Source organism: Heliangelus exortis, chromosome 6 (genome assembly GCF_036169615.1).
Source record: "Heliangelus exortis chromosome 6, bHelExo1.hap1, whole genome shotgun sequence".
In the NCBI taxonomy this organism is placed as follows: Eukaryota; Metazoa; Chordata; class Aves; order Apodiformes; family Trochilidae; genus Heliangelus; species Heliangelus exortis.
This window is the reverse complement of record NC_092427.1, coordinates 19,163,691-19,190,932: the sequence shown is the minus strand read 5'-3', so window position 1 is coordinate 19,190,932 and position 27,242 is coordinate 19,163,691. Positions and strand designations below refer to the sequence as shown.

At 42.4% G+C, this 27,242-nt stretch overlaps 1 protein-coding gene and 1 long non-coding RNA gene across 6 annotated transcripts in view; one reads left to right on the top strand and one right to left on the bottom strand.

Annotated features, from left to right (window-relative positions):
- Positions 1-13,823, bottom strand: part of PARD3B (par-3 family cell polarity regulator beta) — a 375,207-nt gene extending 361,384 nt beyond the window's left edge. For all 5 annotated transcript variants that reach the window (XM_071747007.1, XM_071747008.1, XM_071747010.1 and 2 more), the window contains exon 1: positions 13,409-13,823. In XM_071747007.1, the coding sequence (XP_071603108.1) occupies positions 13,409-13,528 (120 nt within the window). In that variant the 5' untranslated portion in view covers positions 13,529-13,823. The remainder of the gene's footprint in view (positions 1-13,408) is intronic.
- Positions 1-27,242, top strand: part of LOC139797557 (uncharacterized) — a 336,133-nt gene that overhangs the window by 31,662 nt on the left and 277,229 nt on the right. The gene's annotated exons all lie outside the window — the stretch shown is intronic.

The following is a 27,242-nucleotide window of genomic DNA, read 5'->3' as shown; positions in this document are numbered from 1 at the left end:
GATAATTTGGGTTGGAAAGTACCTCTAAAGGTCAGCTAGTCCACACCCCTGCAGTAAGCAGGGACACCCTCAACTAGATCAGGTTGCTCAGAGCCTCCTCAAACCTCACCTTGAATATTTCCAGGGATGATGCCTCAACTGCCTTCCCCTGGGCAACCTGTTCCATTTTTCTACTACCCTCATGGTAAAGAATTTTTTTCATTTAAAACCATTGCCCCTAATCCTATCACTTCAGGTCCTTATAAACAGTTCATCCCCAGCCCTGCAGGTACTGGAAGGTCACTTTTAGGTCTCCCTGTAGCCTTCTTTTCTCTCCAGGCTGAACAACCCCAGCTCCCTCAGCCTGTCTTCATAGGAGAGGTGTTCCAGCCCCCTGATGATTTTTGTGACCTTATTCTGGACCCACTCCATCAGATCCATGTCCTCCCTACACTGAGGGCTCCATGCTGGATGCAACACTCCAGGTGAGGCCTTACCAGAGCAGAGCAAAGCGCCAGAATCACCTCTCTCCATCTCCTGGCCACGCTTCATTTGATGCAGCCCAGGATGTGATTTGCCTTCTGGGCTGCAAGTGTGCCCTGCTGGCTTATGTCCAGCTTCTCATCTACCAGCACCCCAAGTCCTTTTTTGCAGGGCTGCTTTCTAAAACTTCATCCCCCACCCTGTATTGATAGCACAGATTTTTCCCACCCAGGATCCTGCACTTGGTCTTGCTGAACTTCATGAGGTTCACCTGGGCCCACCTCTCCAGTCTGTCCATGTCCTTCTGGATCACATCCCATCCCTCTGGCTTACTGACAGCACCTCTCAGCTCAGTGTCATCTGCAAACTTGCTGATGGTGCACTCGATCCTGCTGTCTGTATTGATAAAAATATTAAACAGTACAGGTCCCAGAACAGACCCCTGAGGGACACCACTTGTCACTGGCCTCCATCTGGACTTTGAGCTGTTGACCACTACCCACTGGTTACAACCATCCAGACAATTCCTCATCCACTGAACATTCCATCCATCAAATTTGTACCTGTCCAACTTGGTGAGTGGGATACTGTGGGAGACTGTGTCAAAGGCCTTGCAGAAGTCCAAATAGATGACATCCACTGCTTTTCCCTTGTCAACTGATGTAGTCACTCCACTGAAGAAAGCCACTATATGCCTAACCACAATCATGAAGTGGATTTTGACCAGATAAAAGGCAAAGACAATGAGGTATTTGCTCTTTCATTGAAATTCAACACCACAAGTATGCAGAATTCCTCCTCCCTCCCTCTTATCCTGAAGTGCAGAACTGCTTTCTCCTACTCCTCCAAATCTCTTCCAGAAGACAGAATCACAGAAGAGTTGGGAAGCAACTGCTTAAAAGATGTAAAAGAAAAGAGAATGCAGTGAAGCAAAGTATAAGTCAGTGGAAAACAGCTAACAACAGGTAAGTAGAAGATTCTGCTCAAATTTGGGAAATTACACCTGAGGCATACATTCCAATTACTATTTTGTAGCAACTTCCTCCAACCAGGAATTTCTTTCCAGAGCTTACAGTAGGGCCACACAGAATCTTTCCTTATACAATTTTATTCCAGTGAGTACAATCTCACAAGAAGCTTCAAGTGAAAATAACAGCCGGTAAGCAAGCTTAATTAAATGCTGTAATTTATTTTGCAACAGTCCTAAAGTGCCATTACAACCTTCCTTTTCATTTGCAGTTTGATGCCATCCATCACTGATACAGATGAATCCAACTTAATTTTCAGTTAGCTACCTCATTCATCGCCTTTCAGCTCCACAAATGTATCCACAGTATTCTGCCACACCTCCTCATATTACACCATGCTTAAGCACCTACAGAAGTAAGATTTCACTGTGAAATTAAACAAACATCTTTTGGAAATGCCTGCAGCAAACAGGATGTAACACAGTCATTACTCACAAGAATGCTCAAGGCTGTTCCAGGAATATTTTCTCACAATATACTGTCAAGAGGACTTGCAGCCTAACATAAACTTCTGATTAATACAGGTGATGATACCTTAGTTTCCTAATTCCCATACACAAACACCAACACCAACAGAGAGTTAAGTCACTGACAAGTTCAGCTACAAGATACTGGAAGCCTTTCACCAAAGTAACTGGATCTACTTTCACTGAATTTTATTGCTGCACGTGGTGCCTGAAAAAGGAAACCAGCACTTGCAAGGATGCAATTGATTCTCTTTTTTAAAGGATAAAAAGTAAGAGCCATAGAAAAAAATATAGCAGCAGAATCTGCCAGAATAAAGGTCACATAAGGTAAGTGATTTGGCCTACTACAGAACCTGCAACAGCTTTGGTTGCACTATTAGAGTTCTTTCTTACACCAGCTATGAAGTTAGGCTCCAAAACAAAAGACAGCAAGAAAAAAAGCCTGAAAAGCCATTAAATCAGTTTTAGCAAGATTACAACAATATTAAACAGTTTGTTCATTAAATTGCAGATTTTATATTTGAGTATTAATTCACATACTCATTTAAAACCATCATTTAAAAAGGGTGATTTACACTTCTAGTTTAAAAACAAAATCTGTTTTATTTGGTTTTGGTGTTTGGTTTTTTGCTTTTTTTTTTTTTTTTCTCCAATTAAAACAAACTCCTTAAAACAAAGCCTCCTCTATCAATTTTTTTTTCTGGCCCAGATTGCAGAAAACATCTTTGCACTACTGAAAACCAACAATATGAAACTAATCATGAGGAAGGTATTTAAAAGATGAAATAACATTTTGCAGAATGTTAACAGTCCACCACTCCTGTGTGCAACACAGTATGTGGAGCTAAAACCTGCACTATGAAGTCTGCTTATAAACAGTAAAATCCTGGAGTTTGCTATGGAGTTCTTTTTCCAAAAACAAACTAAAGTTGTTTTTTTAAGCCAAACAACTAATCTCTAAACACACAATATATTGGGTCGTTTCAAACCAGAAAAATGGAAGACACTTCTAATAACCACAGCATTCACATCTTGACAGCTAAACATAAAGACACATCAAGCATTCAGCCACCTGGAAAGAAGCTGGTATTATTTTTTCATCTTGTCTATTCTCAAACCTTTAAGGAAAGAGTCAGAGGTTGACCAAGGTTTCTTTTTAGTGAGCTGCTCATTTCATATCTACAGCCATTAATGAACTGCAGTATGAACAATAAGCCAGACTACTCCACTTCCCTCGATGTCAAAAGGCAGTTGTGTGACACCAAGATGAACACAATGTGTGTATCCTGCCAGATCTCTTACAGCTGAAACAGATAAAGTTACCAAAAAAAGGCTACATAGTGTCATCCTACGGTCTTTTAATATGGATTATTTAAGAAAAAGGATAGCAACAAATATATATTTTATTATTCCACATAAGAACACAACCATAACATAAATAACGGCAAAAATCATGAGGTATAAAAAGAACACAACAAAGTGGGTATTAAACCTCTATTCACAGTTATATGGTAGTGCCTGTTGCTGCAACAAAAGAAAAAAAAAAAAAACAAACCCCCACACTGCCAGTACAGCTGGCTACCAGAGACCTGGGATGAGAAGAAAAAGAATGATACAGTCCAACTTTAGCAGTACATTTTTAAGAGGTCTAATAAGAAAAAGTACACTGCATGTACAAAAGCAAATCATCTACTCCTTTCAGTTTCTGACTTGCTGCAATTACTTCCCCACAAAACACAAAATCTGATTTAAATGGAAGATGGCCTAAACCAACATTTTTCCAAACTCAAGGATTAAGGGGTCAACACAGGAATACTCCCATCTGATCCATCTTACTTCAAGTGAAAGCATATGAAAAGGATAAGAGTTTAGAACAATTATTTTCTGCCAACACTCAAAAAATAAGTTGCCTGCATACAAGAATAATCATAAAGAAGAAAAAAACTTATTACTCAGAAGGAATATATTTAAAATGCATGGGCATTTTAAATGTGCTTCTGAATTGAGTATTTCAAGTAAAAGTTAGATCTTAATTTAGCTATTTATAAAGCAAATGGAGTGGTTTCTATAAGGGTTTTTCAGGGAAAGTTGTTATCTCCCAGCAGTCAGCAGCTGAATTACAGCTATCCAAATATCTGCTCCTGAAACATTAAATCAGAAGAATTTTGCAGAATTTTTAGTGCTGATCTTCCTGCCCAACATAGAGGAGTCATCATTTGCCTTTCACAGGACAGACCCTATTGTCAGATTATATTTTTTCCACACACAAAAACATAGATTTTTTGTCTTTAAAAAAAAAAAGTATCATTCTTTTTCATAGCAGTCTGAACAGAGCATGCATCATGATTACTATTACATAAATGTTGGTCTTTCTCTATGCACAATATCAAAATGTCAATGAGCTGCCTTCCTTTTGCTGCCCAAAACAACTATTTCAGGTTCCCAGCTCTTCAGGAAGTTTTCTTTTTGTAGCTTATTGCCATGGTTTAGGCCCTGCTGGTATCAGCCTGGCGTCTGCTCACTCACCCCCGCACCCACTGTGAGACAGCAAGAAGAAAATCTATCTTAAGGCAAATTAATCATGACAAGGATAAGAAAGTTTGCATTCCCCAGTTATTGTAACAGGCAAAAAACAGACATGTTCAACTTGGGAAGAAAAAGAGCTAACTTAATCTACAAGGAGAAAGAGAAAACAGGACCAGATCTTAATACTTTCCACCAAAACTCATTCCCGGACCCAGATTACTTCACTGCTGCCTCCCACTAAGCAGCACAGGGGGTTTTAGGGTCAGTTCCCCACATGTTGCTTCTGCTGCTTCTCCTCCTCAGGACAAGGAGGACTCCTCACATCCTTCCCCTGCTCCAACGTGGGGTCCCTTTCATGGGAGAGCCCTTCACAAACCCCTCCAAGATGAGTCCCTCTCAGGAGGTGCAGTCCCTCAGGAACTGCTCCAGCCCGGGCTGCCCACAGAGTCACGGCTGCTTTGGGAACAGTCACCTCCTCTGACACGGGGTCCTACACAGCTGCAGATCCACATCTGTCCCTCTCTGCAATCCTGCACAGGCTGCTGCTTCACATCTGCCACCTGTGACACTTCAGGGGCTACAAATCCACATTTATCCCACCGTGGTCCTTCAGGGACTGCTCCACTGTGCTTCTTCAGGGTCTGCTCCCCCGTGCTCCTCCATGGGCTTCAGGGGCACAGCTGCCATCTCACCATGGGCTCTGCTTTACCCCAGCTTCCCATATCTGCTCAGCCTTGGGCAGAGGTGGGGCAGGGACTGGAACCAGGGGAGCTTCCAGCAGCTTCTCACAGAAGCCACCCCTCTGCCTGCCTGCCCATCCGCTCCCCTCCCAAGACACCACTGCACTAACTCAAGGCACTCAGGATGCCAGAAACTCCAGAAACAGTTGTTCAGAATACTTTTGCTACAGCCAGCAGGGGAAATTAATTGCGAACTGGCAGCAGCTAGATTTTTCTAACAATCCCAGTTCAGTGGGAGCTAAGCATGTTCACTGTTAACTCCCTTTAGTCCTCACAAAATTTCAGCAGGTCTTTCTACTCCACACAAGACATGGAAAGTTTCAATTCAAAGGAGAAATCTCCTTTCCAATCTTTTCTTCTTTGGGCATAAGAGAGAACAAGATGAGGTACAAGAAGGCACACCAGCCAAGAGAACAGCTTCAGAGCAGGTACAGGCATCTTTCAATCACTCACCTTCTGTAGCCACTGAACACCATCAGTTTACTAACTGAAAGGACAGAACCTGTAATGGTAGCTTTCAGCAAAATGTGAAAACATCTATGTTGTAAGACAAACCTCTTTTAGGGCACGGCGCTCCAAGGTCCAACCAGGTGTTCCAGCAGAAACTCACGAATAGTGCTCCAAAAGCAGGCAGCCTCCTCCCTGGCTTCCTCATGAGGGAGCTGGACCTGTGCTTCAAGCCTCACCTTTTATTGGCCCCCTAATCCTGCTCATGTGCAGTAGGGGCCCACCCTAATCAGGCACAGGTGGGCTTAACACAAGCTCATGCCCACTACCTGGCAATTAGTGGCACCTGGTTGCCTCATTTCACTACACATCTACATACCATCATCTCTCATAGGTAATGAAGGCATAAATTCATGCACAAATTAAAACAAATAATCCTCAAGTGTAGGATGACCTACAGGTGGGTGCTCAAAGGCCATTCCAGAGTTTGGACACAGGGCAAATCCACTGCATACACAGGATTAACCTACTAGGATTTATGACTTAGCTCTCCTTTCAAGGTCCAAATAGAGACCTTTGGATTCTAACCTCTTTGGAGCTACTCTAGTTAACCTAAGCTAGTTTGGCATCCAAATCAAAAGACACAGAAGATGATTATATAGAGTAATTTTTATCCCCTCTGAAAATCTATAAATTAAATATTTAAGTTTTCCAACAAAGACCAGCTCAACTGTTGATGGACTGATGAGAATGAGACAGTATCTTCTGTAACCATCAGAAGGCCTTTCATATTTTAAGGAACACTGAAGAAGAGAGGATCTGATTAGTCATAGGAAAACTGAAGGCACACAATTTTCCAGGAATGCGGGTCTTAACACTTCTTTGGGTTGTATCCAATTCTTCTTTAGTCTAAGTACTCCATTTCCTTCTGATTGAGAGATTACTTCAAAAAGGAAAATGATAAGGAGGATGCATGTTAAGTTTCACCACTAGCTAGTATTTTGTTGGGAATCTGGAAACCATTCTATCAGATAAGCTGTACTGCAAAACCATTTGGCTCAATGGAGCCTCATCTTTGAGGTAAATTCATAGACAGAAAAATAATAAAAAAGTTTAAACAGAGACAGCTGTTACACCTTACACATTCAGACTGAATTCTGTGATTCCAAATATCAGTCTCTGTGAGACTGCAATCATTCATCTTCCTCCCTATCCACAATTCATAAAAATGGTATCCTTATGACCAGGATTAAGAAGTATATTTATTCAAGCTTTTTCTAGTTTTCTTCTCCATACATGTAACAACCACTAAAGAAAAGAATTTATGTAAGAGATCTCACTCTGGCAATAAATGCTCACAGTGCATCCTCATTAAACTTATGAGCAACTTTTCTAAACCTCCCAATTCAGGAGCATTCCCAAGAGCAAATTTAAGCACTGGAGCAGTGCTACAGCACCTGTGACAACAAAGCAAAGCCACCACTTATGAATAAATGTACTGGTGGCATAACAATTACAGGTTTACATTGGAAAGCAAGACAGATTTTTATGATATTAGAACATTATAACAATTCACTTAATGCAGGTGTCTACAGCACAATCCCAAGGCATAAGAAAAAAAAAAAACAATCCCAGAATAAAGTCTTATATATTTCTTTAAAGTCAGAATAGTGGTAAAAAAAAATTCCTACCCAGTGCAATCAGTAATTTCTCATAATACAAAGGTTTATTTACAAATAAGTGCCTGAAGTAATCCTATGTGAGGAATAAAGTACTGATGGATAGGACTTGCAGAACTACCACAGGAACATACAACTTGAAGGGAACAAGAAATGCTTTTATTAAATAAGATACTATGTAAGTAATGCATATCCTTTTTTTAACCCAGAAGTTCTTGTAACATGCTGATTATCTAAATTTTTCACATGAAGCAACCTCCTCAGTTCACCAATATATCTAGGGCATTATCTGGGGTCAGTGGAATTTAGAAGTCCATTTCTATCAACAAATCATTCATATGGGCCCATCATTCCTTTTTCAGTCAGGTCCCTGAAATAAAATAGGTATATCTTTATGCATAAGCAAGATTCAAGAATGAAATATAAAAATGCAAAACAGAATCTGTTTTTAGTTATGCCAATTGCTTAAGATCTTAACCATTACCATATTCATTAAGAAAGAAAAACAGACATCATAATATGGGACTAGGGGGAGTTTTCAATAATAATAAAGCAATAGGTCTTCAACACCCAGGAAAGTTGCAGTTATTCCATTAGCATCATTAGCAAAGCCTAAAGAATGTCAGCTCAGTGGGGAGGAAAGCTGCTGCTCACTAGCAGGATGAGAAACTCATCACAGTGTGGTGCAATGCAACTGAGCTATCACACTGAACAAGTGAGGATGAAAGCAGTCACATAACATTAACTATTATCCCCAAATAACTATATCTGCTAAAACCAGAAACATTAAGAAAACACCAATAGAACACAACCTTCGATTCAAATACTTAGAAAAAAATATTAAAGGTGCATTTTATTCAGCAAGCAAAAGCACCTCTTGTGTCCATCCTTTGCCAGAAAGAATTTTTTATTATTTATTTTTTAATCACAGAGACTACTCAGAGTTCATGTTCAACTGGCCAAAGAGCAATAGGAAGCAGTGGCTACTGAGAACTCTGTACAGCTCTTCAATGACTTCCTTCTGTGACTGTTATAACTGGTATTACAAAATATTGAGTGACTCTCAAGTGGTGACAACAGAATAACATTCAGAACCTGATAAATACAATCTGGTAGACAGAAATAAAACTTTGTATTATCACACACTGAAGTCTGATCTGCAGTTATTTGCAGGGAAAAGACCTCGAAGATCACCTTGTCCAACTTCCAACCCCCCAAAAAAGCCAAACAAACAAACCAAAAAATAAATAAACAAATCCCCCTAGAGCATATGTCATCTACAGAGTTTTTTAATATCTCCATAGTCTCATTTTCTCCACCGAGTTTCCAACAGTTGTATCCAGCTCTACTCTTCCACTGAACTCCCCTGAAATATAATAGCATCAGGTAACTTAATATTAAGCCAAAAGCCCAAGTTACTGGCAGTACTTTACTTCTTGAAAAAAACAAAGACATTAAAAAAAAATCTCTTTCATATTATACAAGTACATAATGTCCTATAAAACATTTTGTATGACAAGTCTGCTAAGTCAAATGGCAGATTTTCTGATGGGATTATAAACACCTTAAGAAAGTGAAAAGGATTCTGGAAATCTCCCAAAATCTCATTACATCAACACCAGTGGTTATGATGCAGCTCAGCAGCAGACATCCTATGCAAAAGTGATAAAAAGATTGGCACTTTTCAACACCTTTTTTCAGGATCACTCTGAAAGTGATCCTGAAAATTCTTGAAGAGGTCCATAATATTGCCACTTGAAAGCTATCTCTAACCTCAATGAAATATCATCACCAGCGTTACTGTTGGTAACAGAGTTTGTTTTATATAGAATTTAAAAAATAATTTGTCTCCTTCCCATTTCTTTCACCTTCCTAACTTAGGTGGCCTTTCTATATATGAATCCGTTATCCATAAACTCAAAGAACAACAATGGAAAAGCAGTGTATCAAGTTAGATTCTCCTTTTTTCAGTACGACATAATAATGGACAAATTACAAAGATGGATGCTGAAACTATAATTAAGCTGTTCATCAAAACACATCAGTTTCCAAGACAATGCAGGAGCCTGCAAACATACTGCAGCTGATTGAGCAACACTAAGACAAATATGGGGATGAAAAGTTAAAATATTTCCTGGCAAAAAGTACATAAAAAAAAAAAAAGAACTGAAGAGAGACTTGGTTTACTAAAAAATAGAAGTTATGGATTAACCCCATCAGAACATAAAATAAAATAAACTTTCCAAGACAAACTGGGACAGGAAAAAAAAAAAAACCAGCTAGAGACCAGATTCAAGAAAAAAAGAGCTAAACAAATACAACTATATTACTTTGTCTTTATAAAGGACTAAATATTTACAATTTGCTCAAAACAGAAAAACATTTGTAACAAAGGATTTCCTTCAAAACTTTCCAGATACCTGTTAAGTTTTTACAAACATTTTTTAAGCATAGTTTGGAGTCAAAATAAATTGTTACTTTCCCTGTCCACAGTATCTTTAGAGAAACTACAAGAACATGTAGTACTCCTTCTGCTTGCTGGCTGATTTACAACAAGAATACATAATTCCAGAAAACTAAATGTCATGTTGTGGCATAAGCAAGAACAAAAAGAAAGGGGAGAAGTTTTTTATTAGTAGGAATCAGCAGCTGACACAGACAGTCCACCTGCATCATTAGCTCTTTAAATCAATCTAATTTGGAGAAGTTGTCAGTACAACCCAAACAACTCACTATTTTTGCTCTAGTAATAGCAATGCATTCTTGAATCCACTTAGACACTATATTATTGCTTCCTACTCAGTCTGACTGCCAATTAAAATTGCCATTACCATTCCAGAATGAACTGTTGGCTTCTGTACCTTCTCATCAGTGGCAATACACACACAAATGCCTGGAACAACTGGAGATCAAGCCCCTGTTCAACTAATGTTTGGTTGTCTGTGCCAGCGTTCCCAAAGGGAGGCCCACAGAGACTGAAAGCGAGCCACTCAAGAATGTAGCTGTGCTTAAAACAACAGATTTTAAACATTTAAATCATAAATTGCTTATTAATTTTGCTTCATGGCTTCTATGTCCCACCTGTCCTGCTGCCTTCTATAAACAATACTTTCCCCAGCCAAAGTGGTCACTCCAAGCAAGTCATCTAGCTAAGTGCTATGCATGTAAACATAAATCAATGGATACACAGATACACCACTTCCCCATCTCTGACTCCTCCAGAGAGAGATACAAAGCATCTGAGGCAACGAGATGTTTTTATACATTTTTCCTAGAAAAAGTTTCACTGCAGCTTGAAGAAAAGTCATTCTGGCTCTCACTTGCTACTCAGATAGCCTTTCTTTTCCTTGGGTTTACAGCACTTTCTGCACCATCAGCACTGAAGGCTGTTAGCAAGCTGGCATCTCCAGCTGAACCAGGGGCTTCATTACAAAGCTGGTAATTCAAGTGGCACCTCCTACTTGGGGCCAGCAGCATTTCAAGGGAGAGAAGTATGAGCAGAACAGTGTATTTAGCTTGAATGCATTTGGCCCCATGTGGACTGAGGAATTGCTTAAAATGGGACCCAGACAGCACACACCCAGAAGAACACACGGAACCCATCAGTGCCCACCAGAACATGTTTTCTCCCCCTCTCATCCACATACTCAGGGAAGGAAAATAAAAAATAATAAATAAATAAAGTCTCCCACAGTTCACTGGAAAACAATCAAAACAATCAAGGAGGTACCTTGCCTGGCATCCAAGAGCTGCCTTACAGCCACAGAGAAGCAAACACAGTTAACAACAAGCACAGCAACTCAAGTACTTTGCACCTGCTCTCACTCAAGCAAAGAATCCTAAATACAACAGATAACATGCAAGTGCTTCCAAAGGCACCAAAATACCAAGTTACAGGAGAAACTGGGCTGACGAAGCCAATAAGAAACCATTAATCCTACTGTACCTACCTGTCAGCAGGAAGCCACACACATTGCTTAACAGCCACAAAAGGAGATCCCGAGTCCCAGAAAAGTTTGACCAATATCCATGTCACTGAAACACATTACTTGCCAAGGTGACAGTCACTTCAATGAAAAATTATTAACAATTCTCACAAAGCAGCTGATACGTTTTTTTAAACACCTAAGGCTATTCACATAATGAAAAAGCACAGAAATCTCAGTTGATACTGTAATACAGACAACAGTTCATAAATCCAGAGAGTTATTTCTAACCTCCAGTGACTCAGACAAGATCTCCCCGCTCAGAATGGCAACAGTATCTCTAAAAATTGTTACTAAGTTCAGTAGGATCAAAAAACAATCACCAATTTTTCACCTGGAACAATGGCCCAATATTTTATTTCAGTTAACAGAGGAACTGAGCCTTCATGACCAAACTGCCCAGCCAAGAATTCACATCAAACTTGCTAAGAAAACACAGCAGGCTACACTAAGCAACTTCCTGCAGAGTTCTCAGCTATTTACCTAAAGTGTCACAGAAATGAGCAACTCAGTCATTTACTGCATCAACTCCCCTCACTGCAAGTATGAAATGCCGAGTACTTTACACCAATTCAAATATTTGTTATTTTTATACACAGAAATTCACATATTTTACAACACACCTGAACTTCTAATCTCATATCCTCCCCTTTACCAAATTACTGCAGAATAACAGCAAACCCAGGCTTCCAGAACAACTTCCAAAATACAGAGCCTCTCACGCATATTTTTTTGATATCTGACAGTACTATAACTAATAAAAATTTAACAAAGCTTGTGTCCTAGCTACCCTTTTCCTTTTCTGCAACTATGAAAATAATCCTTGTATCAATTTTCCTCCCTTCTCCAAATACCTTAGGCATTTTTAAAATACCTTAGTTTAAAAACACTTAGTTACTTTAAAGTAGTTTAACACTTTAAAAAAAAAATTAGATAGAGAACACTTAACATGCCAAGAGAAACAGCAGCTTTTTTTCCACAGTAAGTATTCCTAACATTCCAAATAGTCTGAAAAGAAAAACAAATTTTCAGATATCTCTCAACATAAAACTATTTACTTGGAGCACACCTCTCAGCAGATTTTAGCTGCAGGCTAATCACTACACTTGCTCAGAAAGACTAACAGTGGTGACCACCATAACCTCTGCCACAGAGCACTCATGATGTCAAAAGTCAGCTTTTCATGATGGATTTCACATACCAGGAGCACCCTTCTCTCAAGATACACCTGCAAGAACAAGAATTTTACACCGAGTTTTGCACTCAGGACACCGAACAATTGATTTGGCACAGAAAAAAAAAAAAAAAAAAAAAAAAAAAGAAAAACAGCACAGGGCACAAAACAGCCAAAGGACAACATCTCATAAGCCACCGACTGTAATTTTTCTTTTTATTCAGATGACTCGGGAGGATGGGCAATCATGCAAACCCTTAATTCGGGGCTTGTAAGTGTAATCTTCTCAAAGCAGTATTTGCAACACTGGGCCTTTCATCAATATTAAACACTATCCCACCAGCCTTGGGCACCTGCCTCTTGGAGTAAAAAGTATTTTTATGCCCAATTAGATACAAACAAAGAAAAACTCGAGCTCCTTTCATGTAAAGGAACTCATCTACCCACGCAGATAGCAACACACAGAGCAGTTAATGCCTTACTGGAAATGACACGTTACGTTTGTCTGTAGCAAGTTGGTTACTCAACATGCACAGCAATAACATCAGAAACCTTAAAACACATAAAACAAGCCCTGCCAGCTCCTTAGCAGAGCGGAACGCGTTCTCACCCCGCCAGCATCAGCTGCTCACACCAAGTCTCTGGCAGAGGGATGCGCAGCACGGGCCCACGCGGGACGGCCCACAGAAGGCCGCGGGGCCTGGCAGCCCACCCACCCACCCACCTCTCGCCGCCAGCTCTGCCCCTTCAAGCCCAGTCCTGAGGCGGCCCCGGGCCTTCCCCCAGCCTCCCCTCGCGGCGGCCCTTCCCGGCCCCGCTCCCTGCTCCCCGGCCCCTTACATCCCAGGGCAGCCCTGCACACGCCCCGGCCCCAACCCCCCCCTCCTTCCCTCCCTCACCTTCTCCTGGGCCTTGCGGTAGCGTTGCAGGGCCTGCTGGGTCAGGTCCCGCACGCGGAGCTGCCCGTCCTTGCAGGGCACCACGATCCCGGTCCGCCCGAAGCACACGGTCACTTTCATCTCAGCGGACCGCCATGCCCTGTCCTCCGAGAAACGGCGCCCGCCGCCGCCGCGGGGATCGTCCCGCCCGGGGGTGGCAGCGGAAGTGCGGGAGTGCCGGCGGCAGGGCCGGCAGGTGCCTGTTGTCCCCGGGCTCCTCGGAGCGGCAGGGACGGGGGCGGGACGGGACGGGCCGGCAGGTGCGTGCGGAGCCTCGGGGGCTGCGCCTCACCGCGCAGAGGCAGCGCCGGCAGCGAGGCCTCGGCCTCCTTCCGCCGCGGCGGGCAGCTCTGCCCGGCCCCTCCCCGCCCCGCTCTCCGGGGAGGCGAGGGCCGGGCCGAGCGGGGCGGCCCCGACCGGCGGAGGGAGGGGGAGGGGAACGCCGTGCGACCCGGGGCACAGCGATGCCGGGGAGAGGAGTGCGGGGCGCCCCGCAACTTGCCGGGGCTGGAAGGGGTCGCGGCGCCGCGTGGGTCATCCCGCTCGCCCCATGGGGAACGCTTGGCCCGCACAGCCCGTGCCGGGTATGGCGGGGCAACTCTGCAGCCTCCGGTGAGGTGCCCAGGGCACCCGGTGCTATGTGGGGCGGGGAGCACACTCTGGACCCCGGCAGCAGCACCGCGTCCAGTCCGCTGGAGCACCGTGAAATGCTGACTCCTAGCAGCCCGGTACATGGGGCACCACGCCGGTGCCCTGATGATGATGATGCCCTGGAGAGTGGTAATAGGCCTGAGAGCCCTCCGTGCCAGCGCCGCAGAGCCCCTGCACAGCACCTGTCTGTAGCGCTGGGAGAGCAGCGCACCGAGCACAGCCTCATGACACTGTACAGGGCACGCACAAACTTGGCCAAACAAAATACACGTTGAGAGAAGTAATAACACAGGAACCTGCGCTATGGTGCAATGACCACCGTGCAACCCTTGCCCTGGGAAGCAGTGAAACACACAGGTGTGCACAGCGATGTGCTGCCCACCCTACACACACAGGTGTGCACAACAATGTGCTGCCCACCCTTAACCTACCAGGACAGTCACACAAGACCTCACACGCCTTAACACACCACAGAGCAACTCACAGACACTCCCAGTCACCATACTGACTCCACAGCAGACAGCAGCACACACAGAAGCACAGCAACCCAGTGCAGCAACAGCCTCATACCCTTGAACACATGCTATGGCAAAGCCACACAACCTGCACAATAGGATGCCAGGCTCTGCACCCACTGCTCTGCAAAGCACATTTTCCTGTGCCATATGATTCTGAGTAGTGCTCCCTGCGTATTACCTACCACCAGATTACACACAACACAGCACAAATTCATGGAACAGCCTGATACCATTACAGTAGTAACAAGGTCAACCTGTACACATAGATGTGTGCAACTGAAAATCACCACACAGCAAATGCAGTATGAAAATACCTCTGAACCACAGCATGACTGACTACAGCACAAGGGGACTATTGCTGCAGAAAAAAAGTCTCACCAACTCAGATTAGCACTGAAAAAACCAGCCCCTGCCCCATGCTGAATAACATAACCAAAACAGACTAAGTTGGAAGTTCAAGTGAAGTTTTGGGATGAGATGGCAACAGAGCCACATAAGCTCCAGCAAGCAGAAGGTTATGCTGACTCCTTACGAGCAGATACAGACTCAGAGTGGAACTCAGTGCACCACTCAGTGTTGCAGTGGTAAGGAATTCCTCCTAGCTTTTTCAAATCTGGACCTGCCTGCCAGCCTGCAGCATTTCAGAGCAAATCACAGAGAAATAATCTATTAAACCATATATAGAACTGCTTTTCCTGGGTATGTATGTGTTTGCATGTGCAAGTGCATGAATGTGCATCTCACATGCTTTGAATCAGAAAAAAAAGCAACGCAAAGAAACAAATCTTCTGTTCCTTCAGGAACAGGTCAGGTAGCACAGGTACAAAGCCAGAAATACCCCCAGGGTGGGAAGGGTAGAGCTGGATGTGAGAGGGGCAGCTGAAACATCCCTTGGTGTCAGCCCATGTGGCCATCCCAGATGCACAGCTGGCTCCTGGGTGAGGAGCAGGGCCCAACAGTTTCTTGTGTATCAGCACTACTGTAAAGTGCCCATCATGCTAAATAATTATTCCTCCCAGCTGCTGAGAGGACCATTAAGCTATGAAAATGATTCACATGAAAAATGTGAAGAAGGGGGAAAAGGAAAGACTTAGTATGCCATTCCATGAGCTGAGCTGGTAGGAAGGGAGCAGCAGAGGTACCTGGGGTAGGGAGGCAGCAGCTCCTCACACATTTTTTTGCCCAAAACATGATAAGGGAGAGCAGTCCCATGCAGCAGCCTCAGAGCTGAGTCAGTGGGAGTGGGAGGCAGGAGTTCAAAGCACTCCTCTATCTCAGATGCTGGTGTGCTGATGGGAAACCCAAGTCCTTGTGCTTATATGGCTTTGGCTACAGAGTACAGGGGGGTTAGGTTAATAATTTACTGTGAACTTAAAGGCTTCTTTCTCTCTGCTTCTCTCTCCCTTTTCCCTCATCTCCCTCAGTTTATGAGCAAGGTCTGACACATTCAGGAAAAAAAGTGGCATGATTTTTTTTCTCAAGTGCAGATGATATGCAGTGGAACTGGAGTTGGATGGAGCTTGTTGACAGAGTGTTTTGTGTCAGGCCAACAGATATGTCTAGAAAAAAATTAAAACAATTTTGGCCTCAGCTCCATACCTGCAGTACCAGCAGCATGTTTCAAAGTGTCTATGGTTATAGCATAAGGACCTATAAGTTGTTTCAGAAAGGAAGAAAATAAAAGGTTTCTTTAAATGTGTGTGCTAAGTATCTTACAGAAACTGAGATTGCATCTAATTATCGCACATCAGTGAGGGGGGAAGGCTGCAGAGGAATCACTGGTGTGTTTACTGTCTGATAATGTTTGTTTGAAAGTTATGCATGGTATTGCAAGTAAGAGTTTATTAGTGTTCTAGGTGGACATGTTTGTTTACACTGAAACAGACTGTAAGTCTTTGAAGCCAGCTGGTAATAATTAACACCTACATATGAAGGTTTTACCTGTAACTATCTCTGGGACTTCAGTCTGCATGACTCTGTGAAAAGAAAACCTCTGCTTTACCAGAGAGCTGGCCATGATATTTTTCTTCTTGGGGTGGGGAACAAGAAGGACACAGCACTTTTTTCCAAAAATTGCTCCAAGACAGCTAAGAATGCTGCAAGAAAAGCTGTCATATTGGCAAGGATGAGGACCAAGAGTGTTAAACTGTAATTCCCATAAAACACTTCTTAAGAAAGTAGAGTCTGAACTGCAATAGGGTGAAAGAGAGCTGAAGGTAATTTTACTTCTCAGATCTCTACAGGATTTACCCATGCATAGGATCATTAGGAAATACGAGCAAAAAATACTTTTCTGGAAGAAACCCAAACCTGTGAACTTTTGAGAACTGAAGGCCTCTAAACCCCAAATGCAATGCAGAATCACATACACTTCTCCTTAGGCTCACAAAACTTCTAAGAAGCAGCTCATCTATATCATTCTTTTGCCCACTTCAAACTTACAACTTTTAAAACTGACTAATAATGAGGTCTCTACTATACTGCTGTGCATTGAAGAAAGGCTGCCTGCTTGGTTCTTTTACAGAAATCTAAACCATATTTCATTCAAAGGAGGTAATCATCCAGCTATTGCTGTAAGCAGCATAAACTGGCATTGTCCCCCAGACGAGGACTTCTGCTCCATCTCTTCCCCAGCTGTTCGTTTCTATCCATTCCCTTTCATGTGCCAGCATGCACAGTTGTAGGTCTGTGCAACAAGCTGATGTGGAAATTAATTTTTTTGCCAGATTAGCTTTCAGCCAAATCGGTTCTGCAGAAGCCAGAAAATCAGAAGAAATCAGAACTTAGTTCCATAACGGGGTTTAAAGCCTGTGCTGCCCCAGGGAAAGCAAGGCACAGCAAGATGGTAGCCTTTTCCTTCTGGCTTATAGCAGCTTACAGTGCTTGGCAGGCAGCCTAGTTATAAGAGTTTGGGACACAAATACATACATGAGTCCATGCAATAATATTCATAACATTTGTCTATCAGTTTAATGAGAGGGGATGAACAGATTTAACAGCCCATTGCCACTGAAGGATACTATTCTTGTCCTCACCTCCTCCCATAGTCCTTTCCCACTTGGTGCTTCTTGGATATCTCCATGAGCCATTTAAGCTCATCAATGCCATAGAAAACTAACACAGAAAAAAATAAAGGATTGTTTGCTGCTTTGTTGGCAAGCTAGAGCTGTGCAGGGAAGGGTCCGATGCATCCCAGAGCAGGCTGAAGGGTGAGGGCAGGGCTATTCCACTGGGAGCAGGAACAGGAATGGACAAGACCTCAACTTTCTTCAACCACGACACATTGGTTGCCCAAACTGCCTTGGCTCATCTACTGCACTTTTATGTAATTTTATACTATGATTGACATGTCTGGTGTCACTTCTGGCTTGTCTCCACACAAGCTGAGGGTTCTCAGGACTACCCCCTTAGTTCTTCAGCTCCTGAGCACCAAATCAGAAACTCTCCAGACACAATAGGAGGTGCTGACCAGGAATAAGCTCACTTTACACCACTGTCATTGCTTGTGCTAGACCAGCCCTCCACATAAAATCACAGGGCTGCCATCTCATCTGTGCTGTTTCATGGGACAGCAGTGTGGTCACATCTCCGTGCCTTACCCAGGTCACATTGGTACAGCTGGGATTTTCCTGCTCTACAGATACCACCCTGGTACTTCAGCCCCCACCAGCATCCCTGCCCTCCTCCCTGGCCTTTCCAACAGTGGTTTTGCGTTAGCACAGGGTCAGCCAGAGAACTAGAAGCTAAGACCTCTGACTGGCTCTCAGTTTCTTTATTATAATTGAAAACTGCAATAAAGATAATCAGGACTTTGGTTTTTCATCTGTGAGTCTTTATCTAAAGATCCCAAAACAGTCAGCAAATGTCAGCAAAGATACACAAGTATTGCACCAGCAGACGTGGGTTGGTTCTGCAACTTGCCTAAAAGCACAAAGGAATTTTTCTAGTTTAGCTGCTAACAAGACAATACAAGTTTTTACCTTTTAATTTTTGGCTCTGAGCAAGGCTTCTTTCCTACACTATCATCTGTTAGACATTTGACATCAGTAGCCAGCGTTGCCAAGGAAGATGCTCTTTGAGTACTCTTGGCTCAGCCTCTTTTCTGCCATTAATAAACAGTGTAAAAGGAATACAGTTAATCTGACTTCAGGTACATTCCAAACATCCTAAAGGAGAATTAAGAGGTTATTATCACAGTTAAGATTTGCTCCTGGATTCAGACTGGAATGGATTTTGGAATAAAGCTGAACTAAATGAAAAGAAAAAACTTTATAATTTAAATCAACTTCATAATTCCTGGAGATCTGATTTGTGATTTTCCAATTTTTTTTTCTGTTAACACAGTAAATTTTTTTTTTTTTTTTTCTATTGTTTCAGAGAATTGTAAAATTTGCAGGGTTGGTTTCTTAAGGATCCCCTCTGCCATGGGCAGGGACACCTCCCACTAGATCAGGTTGCTCAGAGCCCTGTCCAGCCTGGCCTTAAAAACGTCCAGGGATGGGGCTTCTATCACCTCTCTGGGCAACCTGTGCCAGTGTCTCACCACCCTCATGGTGAAGAACTTCTTCCTAAATTCCAATCTAAATCTCACCTCCTCTATTTGAATCCATTCCCCCAAGTCCTATCAGTTCCTGACAACCTAAAAAGTCCCTCCGAAGCTTTCTTATAGCCCCCTTCAGATACTGAAGGCTACAATAAGGTCCCCTTGGAGCCTTTTCCTCTCCAGACTGAACAACCCCAACTCTCTCAGTCTGGGGTTATTTATATACTTATGGAATGCTGTTACCAGTAAACCCTTCAATTGCTAAAGGCTAAAAAGGTCAAAATTCCTGCTGTTTATATTTTGCATTTCTCTCCACTTGGATAATGAAAATTAATAAAAGCACTTTCACTACCACGTCTCAGTGGTATAATGTTGGTGAATAGAGGGAAAGCAAACTAACAAATATTCTTGGGAACTTCAGTAGAATTTTAAAAAACACAATACGAAAACATTTGTTTACAGTCTATATAAAATCATATCCTTGCAAAAGTTTAATTTTAACCTAGTTTAAAGCTGAAATAAGGAATTTTGAGATAGACATTGCAAAGAAAGATGATTCACAGTTGGATCTTCTCCCTGCTCATGTAACTATATTGGTTTAGCTCAATAATTTTTTTTTTAGTATTAATTTTCTGTAAGAAACTGAAAGAAGGGTGTGCTTGAATAGCCAGTACCATACCCCCGCTAATATAAAAATAAAACTGTGGAAACAGATGTGAGAAATCCTACTCTAGTTAGTTTAGATGGAATCACATCTAAAGGAGAGCCCTTTGCACTTCAGGTGAGAAAGGGACCCTTCTCCTTGCTGGCGTTCCAGAAAAGGCAAAGGAGGGCTGGCAGAGCCCCCTTCTCAGCTGAGGCAGTAACAGCCTCTGCAGTACAGATGCACGCATCCTTCCAGGTTCTGCTGGCATCATTATACCTGTCAGTAGATCTGGCATCACGTACACCTGCCAGTATGTGCATGCCTGTAAAATAAAGGGCTGAGTGAACAAGAGCTGAACACAGAGGGCCAAACCCCACCCTTCAGTGTGGAAAGGAATGTTTCTCTCACAATTGCATGATGGTTTGTTTACTGTTAATTGAGCATAAAATCTGTTGATAACAAGCTGCTTACAGTGTGGGCAGGAGGTGGATCCATCTAAATAGGTCCAAAGGACAATAATATTCCTAAGGGTTTGGCAGGTGAAGAAATTGGCAGGTCCCGAAAAAAAAACAAACTAAAGGTATGTTCAGAGAAATCCAGAGGTGAAGGAAAATCTAAATACAGTCTCAGGAGAGATTTATGGATAAAAATTACTTGTTTAAATATTTCTTCACAATTGTCCTCAGCCACAAAGTTAGGCGAACACCTTAGTGATATGATCAGGACTTAAAGAGGGAAGGAAAAACCTTTTGAAGATAACTTAAAAGCATAGATGGATTTAATACCAGATTTTGTTCACATTTCTCAAGAAATCCTACTCACTGTTGTTTTCACTTTGCCTGATAAAGTCTGCTTCACTCCTTTTGTATGAAGATTTTGTGGTTCATGACCAACACTTAGTTCCCATCTATCATTTCATCAGAGTTTCATTCTTCCATTAGTGGTGAAGCTTGGGCAGTAAGTACCAGCCTCTGTGTCAGGATGTTTCCCCAGGATGTCCTGGAAGAGAAGAAGGTGCCTTTCTGCTCTGCAACAACACAGAAAGACACAGCAATTTGTGGAACATGCCTTTCCTGCCCAGCCTTGCCCTCTCCCTGATTCTCCATAGCAGGGCTAAACTATGAAGTAGAGGTTGTTTTATTAACTCTGTGATCATGTCTGCCATGTACTATCACCAGGGACTTGGGCTGAGCCAAGATCTGTGATGATCTTGTGCAACTCCAGACAGCTCAGTGTACCAACAGGGTATACTGAGGTTATGCAGAGGCACATAGGCTGCCCTGAAAAATCAATCAAGTTTCACTTTTTCCTCATTGGGATTTTTTGACAAAAATCTGTAGCAATTCTACATGAAGAATTCTCCTCTTGACATAGAGAGGGAAAACGAAGTCCTGCCCTTTTACTGCATAACTGACTGCAGAGACTTAGGTTGAAATCCTGGGATCTGTCAAACTAGTTCTGATACAGAGTATTGTATGCAAAATATATTTAGTACTGGTGTCCATGGGATGCTCTCGTGCCATATGACAGTTTTGAAAGTACTCATTTTCTCTCCTGACCATATGGCCAGAGACTGTCACCCTTCCTCAGGAGAGGACACCTGGATCCTCAGGATGGGCTGCAGCTGCTGCACAGCAGAGAGAACATTTGCTTACTGATCACTGATCTGAGCGACTGGGATGGAACACGGGCTCTCTGTTCTTCCCACCCTGAGGCTACTCCCGTAGCAATGCAAGTTATTCATCTCTCCTTGCTCAATGCTCTGCCTGAAGGCACAATATGACCTGTGATTATCTGAGAGAAAAAAGCAAGTTTTCAAGGGGCATCACTGGTTTCTACTTAATAGTAGGTAGTTTGCAGATACTGTTTAGTTCTAGCTTTTGATACTGGTCTCTTTTACTTTGTCATTCTGTATTTGCTGTAACCTGGCCAACATATATAATTTTGATTAATATTTGTAATTTTAAAATGTCTATTTTAGAATAAATTCCACTAAATAACCACTTACATCACAGCTGGAGGTGCAGGTTTGAAAAAGATTTTAACCAATTCTCAATTTTTGTTTACTTTCTTTTGCCTTTTCCCTTTTTTCTTTCCAGTCTCTTACATACTGTCCAATAATATGAGCTACAGACAGTACAAGTTCTTACCCACTCTTTCCCTGAAGCTGAAGGGATTGCTGTAAATGTGGAAAAGCTGGGGGCTCCCAGAGCAGAGCAGCCATGGGGGGAACTCAGAGAGGAAATTTCAGTCCTTGAGATCACAAATCAATCTCTCCAACAACACAGCAGGGAGGAGAAGGGACCCGGTGGAAAGCAATTCTGTGACTGCTGCCAGCTGCATTATCTTTAGCAGCTGAAGGAGTGTAGATGAGTGGCTGCTTCCCTCCCTAACCACAAAGAATTTGCATTAAATGTATACCAAAAGGAGGATTAGAGCAAAGCCCTCCTTCCTCTCCTTTGTTTAGGAGGAGAAAGTGAGCATAAACCCTTTGTTACTGGAATCTGGTTTCACCTCCTTAGTCACAGTCTACTCCTACTTGCCTTCCCCTCTTACTTTGCCATTGCTGTTGAAAAGGATTACTTGATGTTCCAGGAATTGCACTGTGCTTTGCAGCAGTATCAGTCTCTAGGCTGCTCCATTCATTAATTGTACTTTGCTAATGTAGACAGTGCCTACAAAGCTATCTGGGTCAGGCATGATAAGCACTCTGCCTTTCCTCTAAGGTTTTACCACAGAGTCCATCACATGATCCTTTTTTCCAGATGGTACCTAATCCTTGTACATATCCAAAATCCTGCAGCTATGATTTCTTACTCTCCTCAACAACATACATATTTCCTTAGTATATACAGTACACCACATGCTTTCTGCTTCTACAGCACTCCACAGTATTTCCCAAGAGATTTCAAAATATTCTTTTCCACTGAATTACAGTTTTCCCACTTAAGGCAATGCTGAACACCAGTGAGCCATGACAACAACAACAACAACAACACATCAGTCTGACTTGTGGTAACTGATGCCCACCTTTCCTTCCAGGATGCAGTTCATTCATGTAGACATTTTCCGCAGCTGTTTCTGGAATAATCCCAAACTCATTGAGAAGGAAATCTAACCACCAGTGTTCTCACCCTCTAGCATCATAATTAGCTTCTGCAGATGAAACCTCAGCTTCCCATTCACCATTTTTCTCCTCACCTCTCCTTTGATTTATTACCACAGTGCAGAGCTCCTACAGCCCAAACACTGTTTCTGGAATAATCCCAAACTCACTGAGAAGGAAATCTAACCACCAATGTTCTCACCCTCTGGCATCATAATTAGCTTCTGCAGCTGAAACCTCAGTTTCCCATTCACCATTTTCCTCCCCACCTCTCCTTTGATTTATTACCACAGTGCAGAGCTCCTACAGCCCAAGCACTCCCAATCCCTTCACTGTGAAGTATGTAAGGGTGGTCTCCACATATCAAGAGGGATTTAGGCTGCCTCTGACATGTGGGAATCTGCTTACTTTGGCCCCAGCTGGGCCACAATACCCATCATGGAGATGTCTTTCTGACCCTGCTGTGTATTACTCTCCTCTGAGCTCCTCACCCTCAGCTGGGGCCCTAGCTGAGATGGCAGCCTATAATCCTTAGGATGAGGAATAAAACACATACTACTGAGATAGCTGGTGCTGTCATGGATGGCTTTGGATTGAAAGCAGCCAGTAGACAGAAGAGGCATTTTCCAGCCATGATATTCAGTGTTTTGAATGACAGATTAATCTTCCTATTAAAAAAATTTCCTATCAGTCCTTAAAACTTTCTTTTATTTTTTTTTCTAGGGCTAGGATTTGGTCTTGTGCATATAAAACTACTCAGCATTCTGGCTGCAAAGTGTCTTTTGTTGCTATTTTTGTGGTATCTAATACCCTGTCTTTTGTGTTCTTACCTTCTTCCTCTTTCTTTCAAAGTTGTCCAACAGCATATTCTCCTAACAAATGTATAATTATTTAGTTATTGTACTGTTTAATGATTTCATTGTTGGTAATTGCTCAGTATTGCATGGGATTTATTACTAGAGTCTTTCAGATCTGCCTTCAGTAGGAGAACAAATAGTATATTGCATTGATAGACATCAAAGTTGGGTTTCTCCTTAATGGTCTGTCTTTTTTTTTTTTTTTTTTTTTTTTTTTAAACTATCTTTCCTACTGAAGCCCTGAGGGACAGAGTTTCTTTCTCTCTTTAAACAATACCTCAAAGTTTCACTTCTGCCCTGCAGTGGAAAAATACATTACATGAGTCTTTAAATAGGGTTTTATTCTGTAGTCCAGCTATCACCTTCTTCTATGTTCATCTACTTCCAGTGGGATTTTACTCTGGTGATACATACTCAGACTACATAACTGCTCAGCCAATTAAATTCTTCTTGGGGCTTTTTTGGTACTAATTAAACTGCAAGTGATTTTTCAGCTATTCCTGCCATTTAGGCTTTCCCATAGTGAAATCACTGGGGATTCACAGGTAGAGCAGACAAGGATTCAACTTCCTTCTCCTCAGTATATGCCCTCTGGTCACACGTCGCCAGCATTTGTGTAAAACCCTCAGTCATTTTACTACATCATTCCTCCTAAGGGATTTCACAGCTTTCCACCAGCTACAGCAACAAACTCAGGCTGGCTGGATGGCAAAGAGGGAAAAATTTTCCAGCTTCTCAGAGTGCCTGGTGCTGTGCCTCATATCTCCCCTGCCTGCTACTTACTGATGCTGCTTCTTGCTGCCTCTAGTGCCTGCTGGGAGCCCAGCTCTCGCTTCTTTCCAGGTCTCACAGGCAAGACAGACCCTTTCATCTGCTCAACAGTTTACACTCAGGTTACACCCACCCCAACTCCACATTCCCCTCTCCTGAGTCTTTCATCATGAGCTGGCAGCTAGTACAGAGGACACTGAAGAGGCCACCGAAGGCAGCCACATCCCTGAGCAGCCATGTGCTTTATGGAAATGTGAGGAGCACGGGGACACCATGTAATCCCCATCTGCAGGGGTTTTGCCACACTTAATGGGCATGCATGTGGAGGGCTTGATTTAAAGCTGCAATACAGACTCCCAGGCATAATGGGAAGAATGATGCTTTGAAGGCTTTGAGCTGAACAGAAGACATTAACCCTTCACTGTCTGCAGCAGTACTCCAGTGCTCCTGACAAGTAAGTGTGGTTGGCTACAGTGAAGCACATAAGCACAGGGCTGGACAAAAGGAGAGAAAACTCTGCCCCATCTGATAGGGGCAGAATAGTCCCTGAGGACTTTTTGGGACCTAATGGCCACCAGTCCACAGTCTGACTATCTGCAGCTGCCCATTCAGGACTTTTTATTGCACCCATAGGACTAGTAAGTACCTAATACACCAGCTACATAATCCCACATATGTAAATAAAGAGATCCAAGACATAAATACTTCTACCAACGGTTTCCCCCCTTGTTCCCGTAACAAACTGATCTTTCTTTCACTACAGAAGAAAATTGCTTTCTACTGAAGTAACTGGCTTGAAAATATTGGGTTTTTCATGGACTCTTTCAAAACTTCCTTTGCAGAGGTTCCCACTCTGCTGACTCCACCACGTCTGCCAGGGACACACCTGCCCTAAGTCAGCTTATCCAAGGCTTAAGGCAGCCAGCTCGAATGCTGTCACACAACAGAGGGGACAAGGGACCAACACCAGACACTTGGGAAGATAGGAAAAACCAAAAAAAGCAGAACTATATTCCACAAAGCAAACTTACTGTCCGTTATATTAAATATTGCATTTGAGCCAAAAAAAACCCCTTACCTTTGCTATCGTTTAATCAGGATGAGAAAGAGGAATCTGAAATTGGGGTGTAAAGTGCAAGTAACATGCTTGTTAGCTACACTCAAAGCAAAAAGGATTTTCAGAAAATAAACAAAGATTGTATCTGTTTACACAATGTTAAGTATTCACTCAGTGCTGGATCTGTTTAAAAAGGAGAAGAAACAGCCTTTACATTTCCAGTCAATGGAAAGCTAATGCTGGAGGCTATGATATTAATATTTTAACTAAGACACTATTCAATAAGAAGTATAATTTTTTCAGCTGTAATTTTTTGGACACAATTTGGAAATCAATAAGTATAAAGAATAAGGTCTTATACATTATTTAGTTTCATTATATTTAAGCTGTAATTAAGGGACATGGCAATTTAAGCAGATACTTTTTAGTGTTATCCATTAATATTATGCTCTCTAGTTTCTTTTCTTTAGTCTCACAGAGGAGGAGGCTGACTTTCAGAAACCTCAAAATCAGCTGCCCTATCCAAAGTTTAGGAAGCACTAGTGCCTACCTGTTTCTTCCTCAAAGCAGCAAAATTTGGTTTTCTTTGAGGCTTGAAAATCTCAGTGATTTTTTCCTGTGAAGAGAACATTACCCAAAAAACCCTCAGCAGTTAAAGCCTATACACCATTATTTCTGTTATCTGTCCAGATATTTATAAACATAAAGGGGAAGTTTTCATGTAGGAATTAAAAAACAGCTTCTTACCCCTCCAGAACTCATATTACAGGGATGGGAAAATGCTCTTTTTGCCCTCTACTAGGCTTTAGGAATTAAATACACCCACTAATTCCATAAGGAAAAAGACAAACAAACAAACAAACACATGCTGATTTTTTTGCTTACTGTTTCAACAGCTCACTTGTATTTTTAAAAATAGATTACAAACTGGCCATACAAATATTGTTTGTATTTGGATTCATCACTAAATAACACTGATCACAGGATAACCATTATTAATTCTATGAAATAATGCTATTGGTGTTTAAGGTGCTTTTCAATTAATGCAACAAAGTGTGAAATTTCTGATTTTTACTTTAAGTGGCCCGTGAAATCTTTTTGCTGTTTCTCTATAGTATGGATTTTTCACTATAAGGTTAATAGTTATTCACCCATTTCCACACAATTTCCTGCAGCAGTTATAATTTTGGCCCCGAAGTTAATTTTATGGTCACATGAAAGTCTGTTCCTGCAAGGTCTGAGTGCTTTTGGCAAGGGACTGATTAGGGCTTAGAAGGAGGATTGGGGCTTTTGCAAGGTACTGTAGAATATAGGGATAATTTGGGAAAAAGTTTTAATGGTGTTTTGGCACAACTCCATGGGAAAGCATCCCAGACCTGCCTGTGGGCAGTGGATGTTAGGAGCCAACAGAGAAGGGTGCATCCAAGAGCTGCTGCTGTCTTCACAGCACCCTGCTGCTACCCAAAGAGCCTCTGCATCAGGGCTTTTGAATCAAAGCACCTTCTTCCAGCAGACAAATTACCTCCTTATCACTCTGCTCCCCAGTTTGATTTCCCAGTCCATGAAGGCAAAGTGAGAGGTGGGCCTCGGGCAGACCAGATCTGTAGCAGTGTCTCCTGCATCATCTCTACCCACAGCAGGCAGCC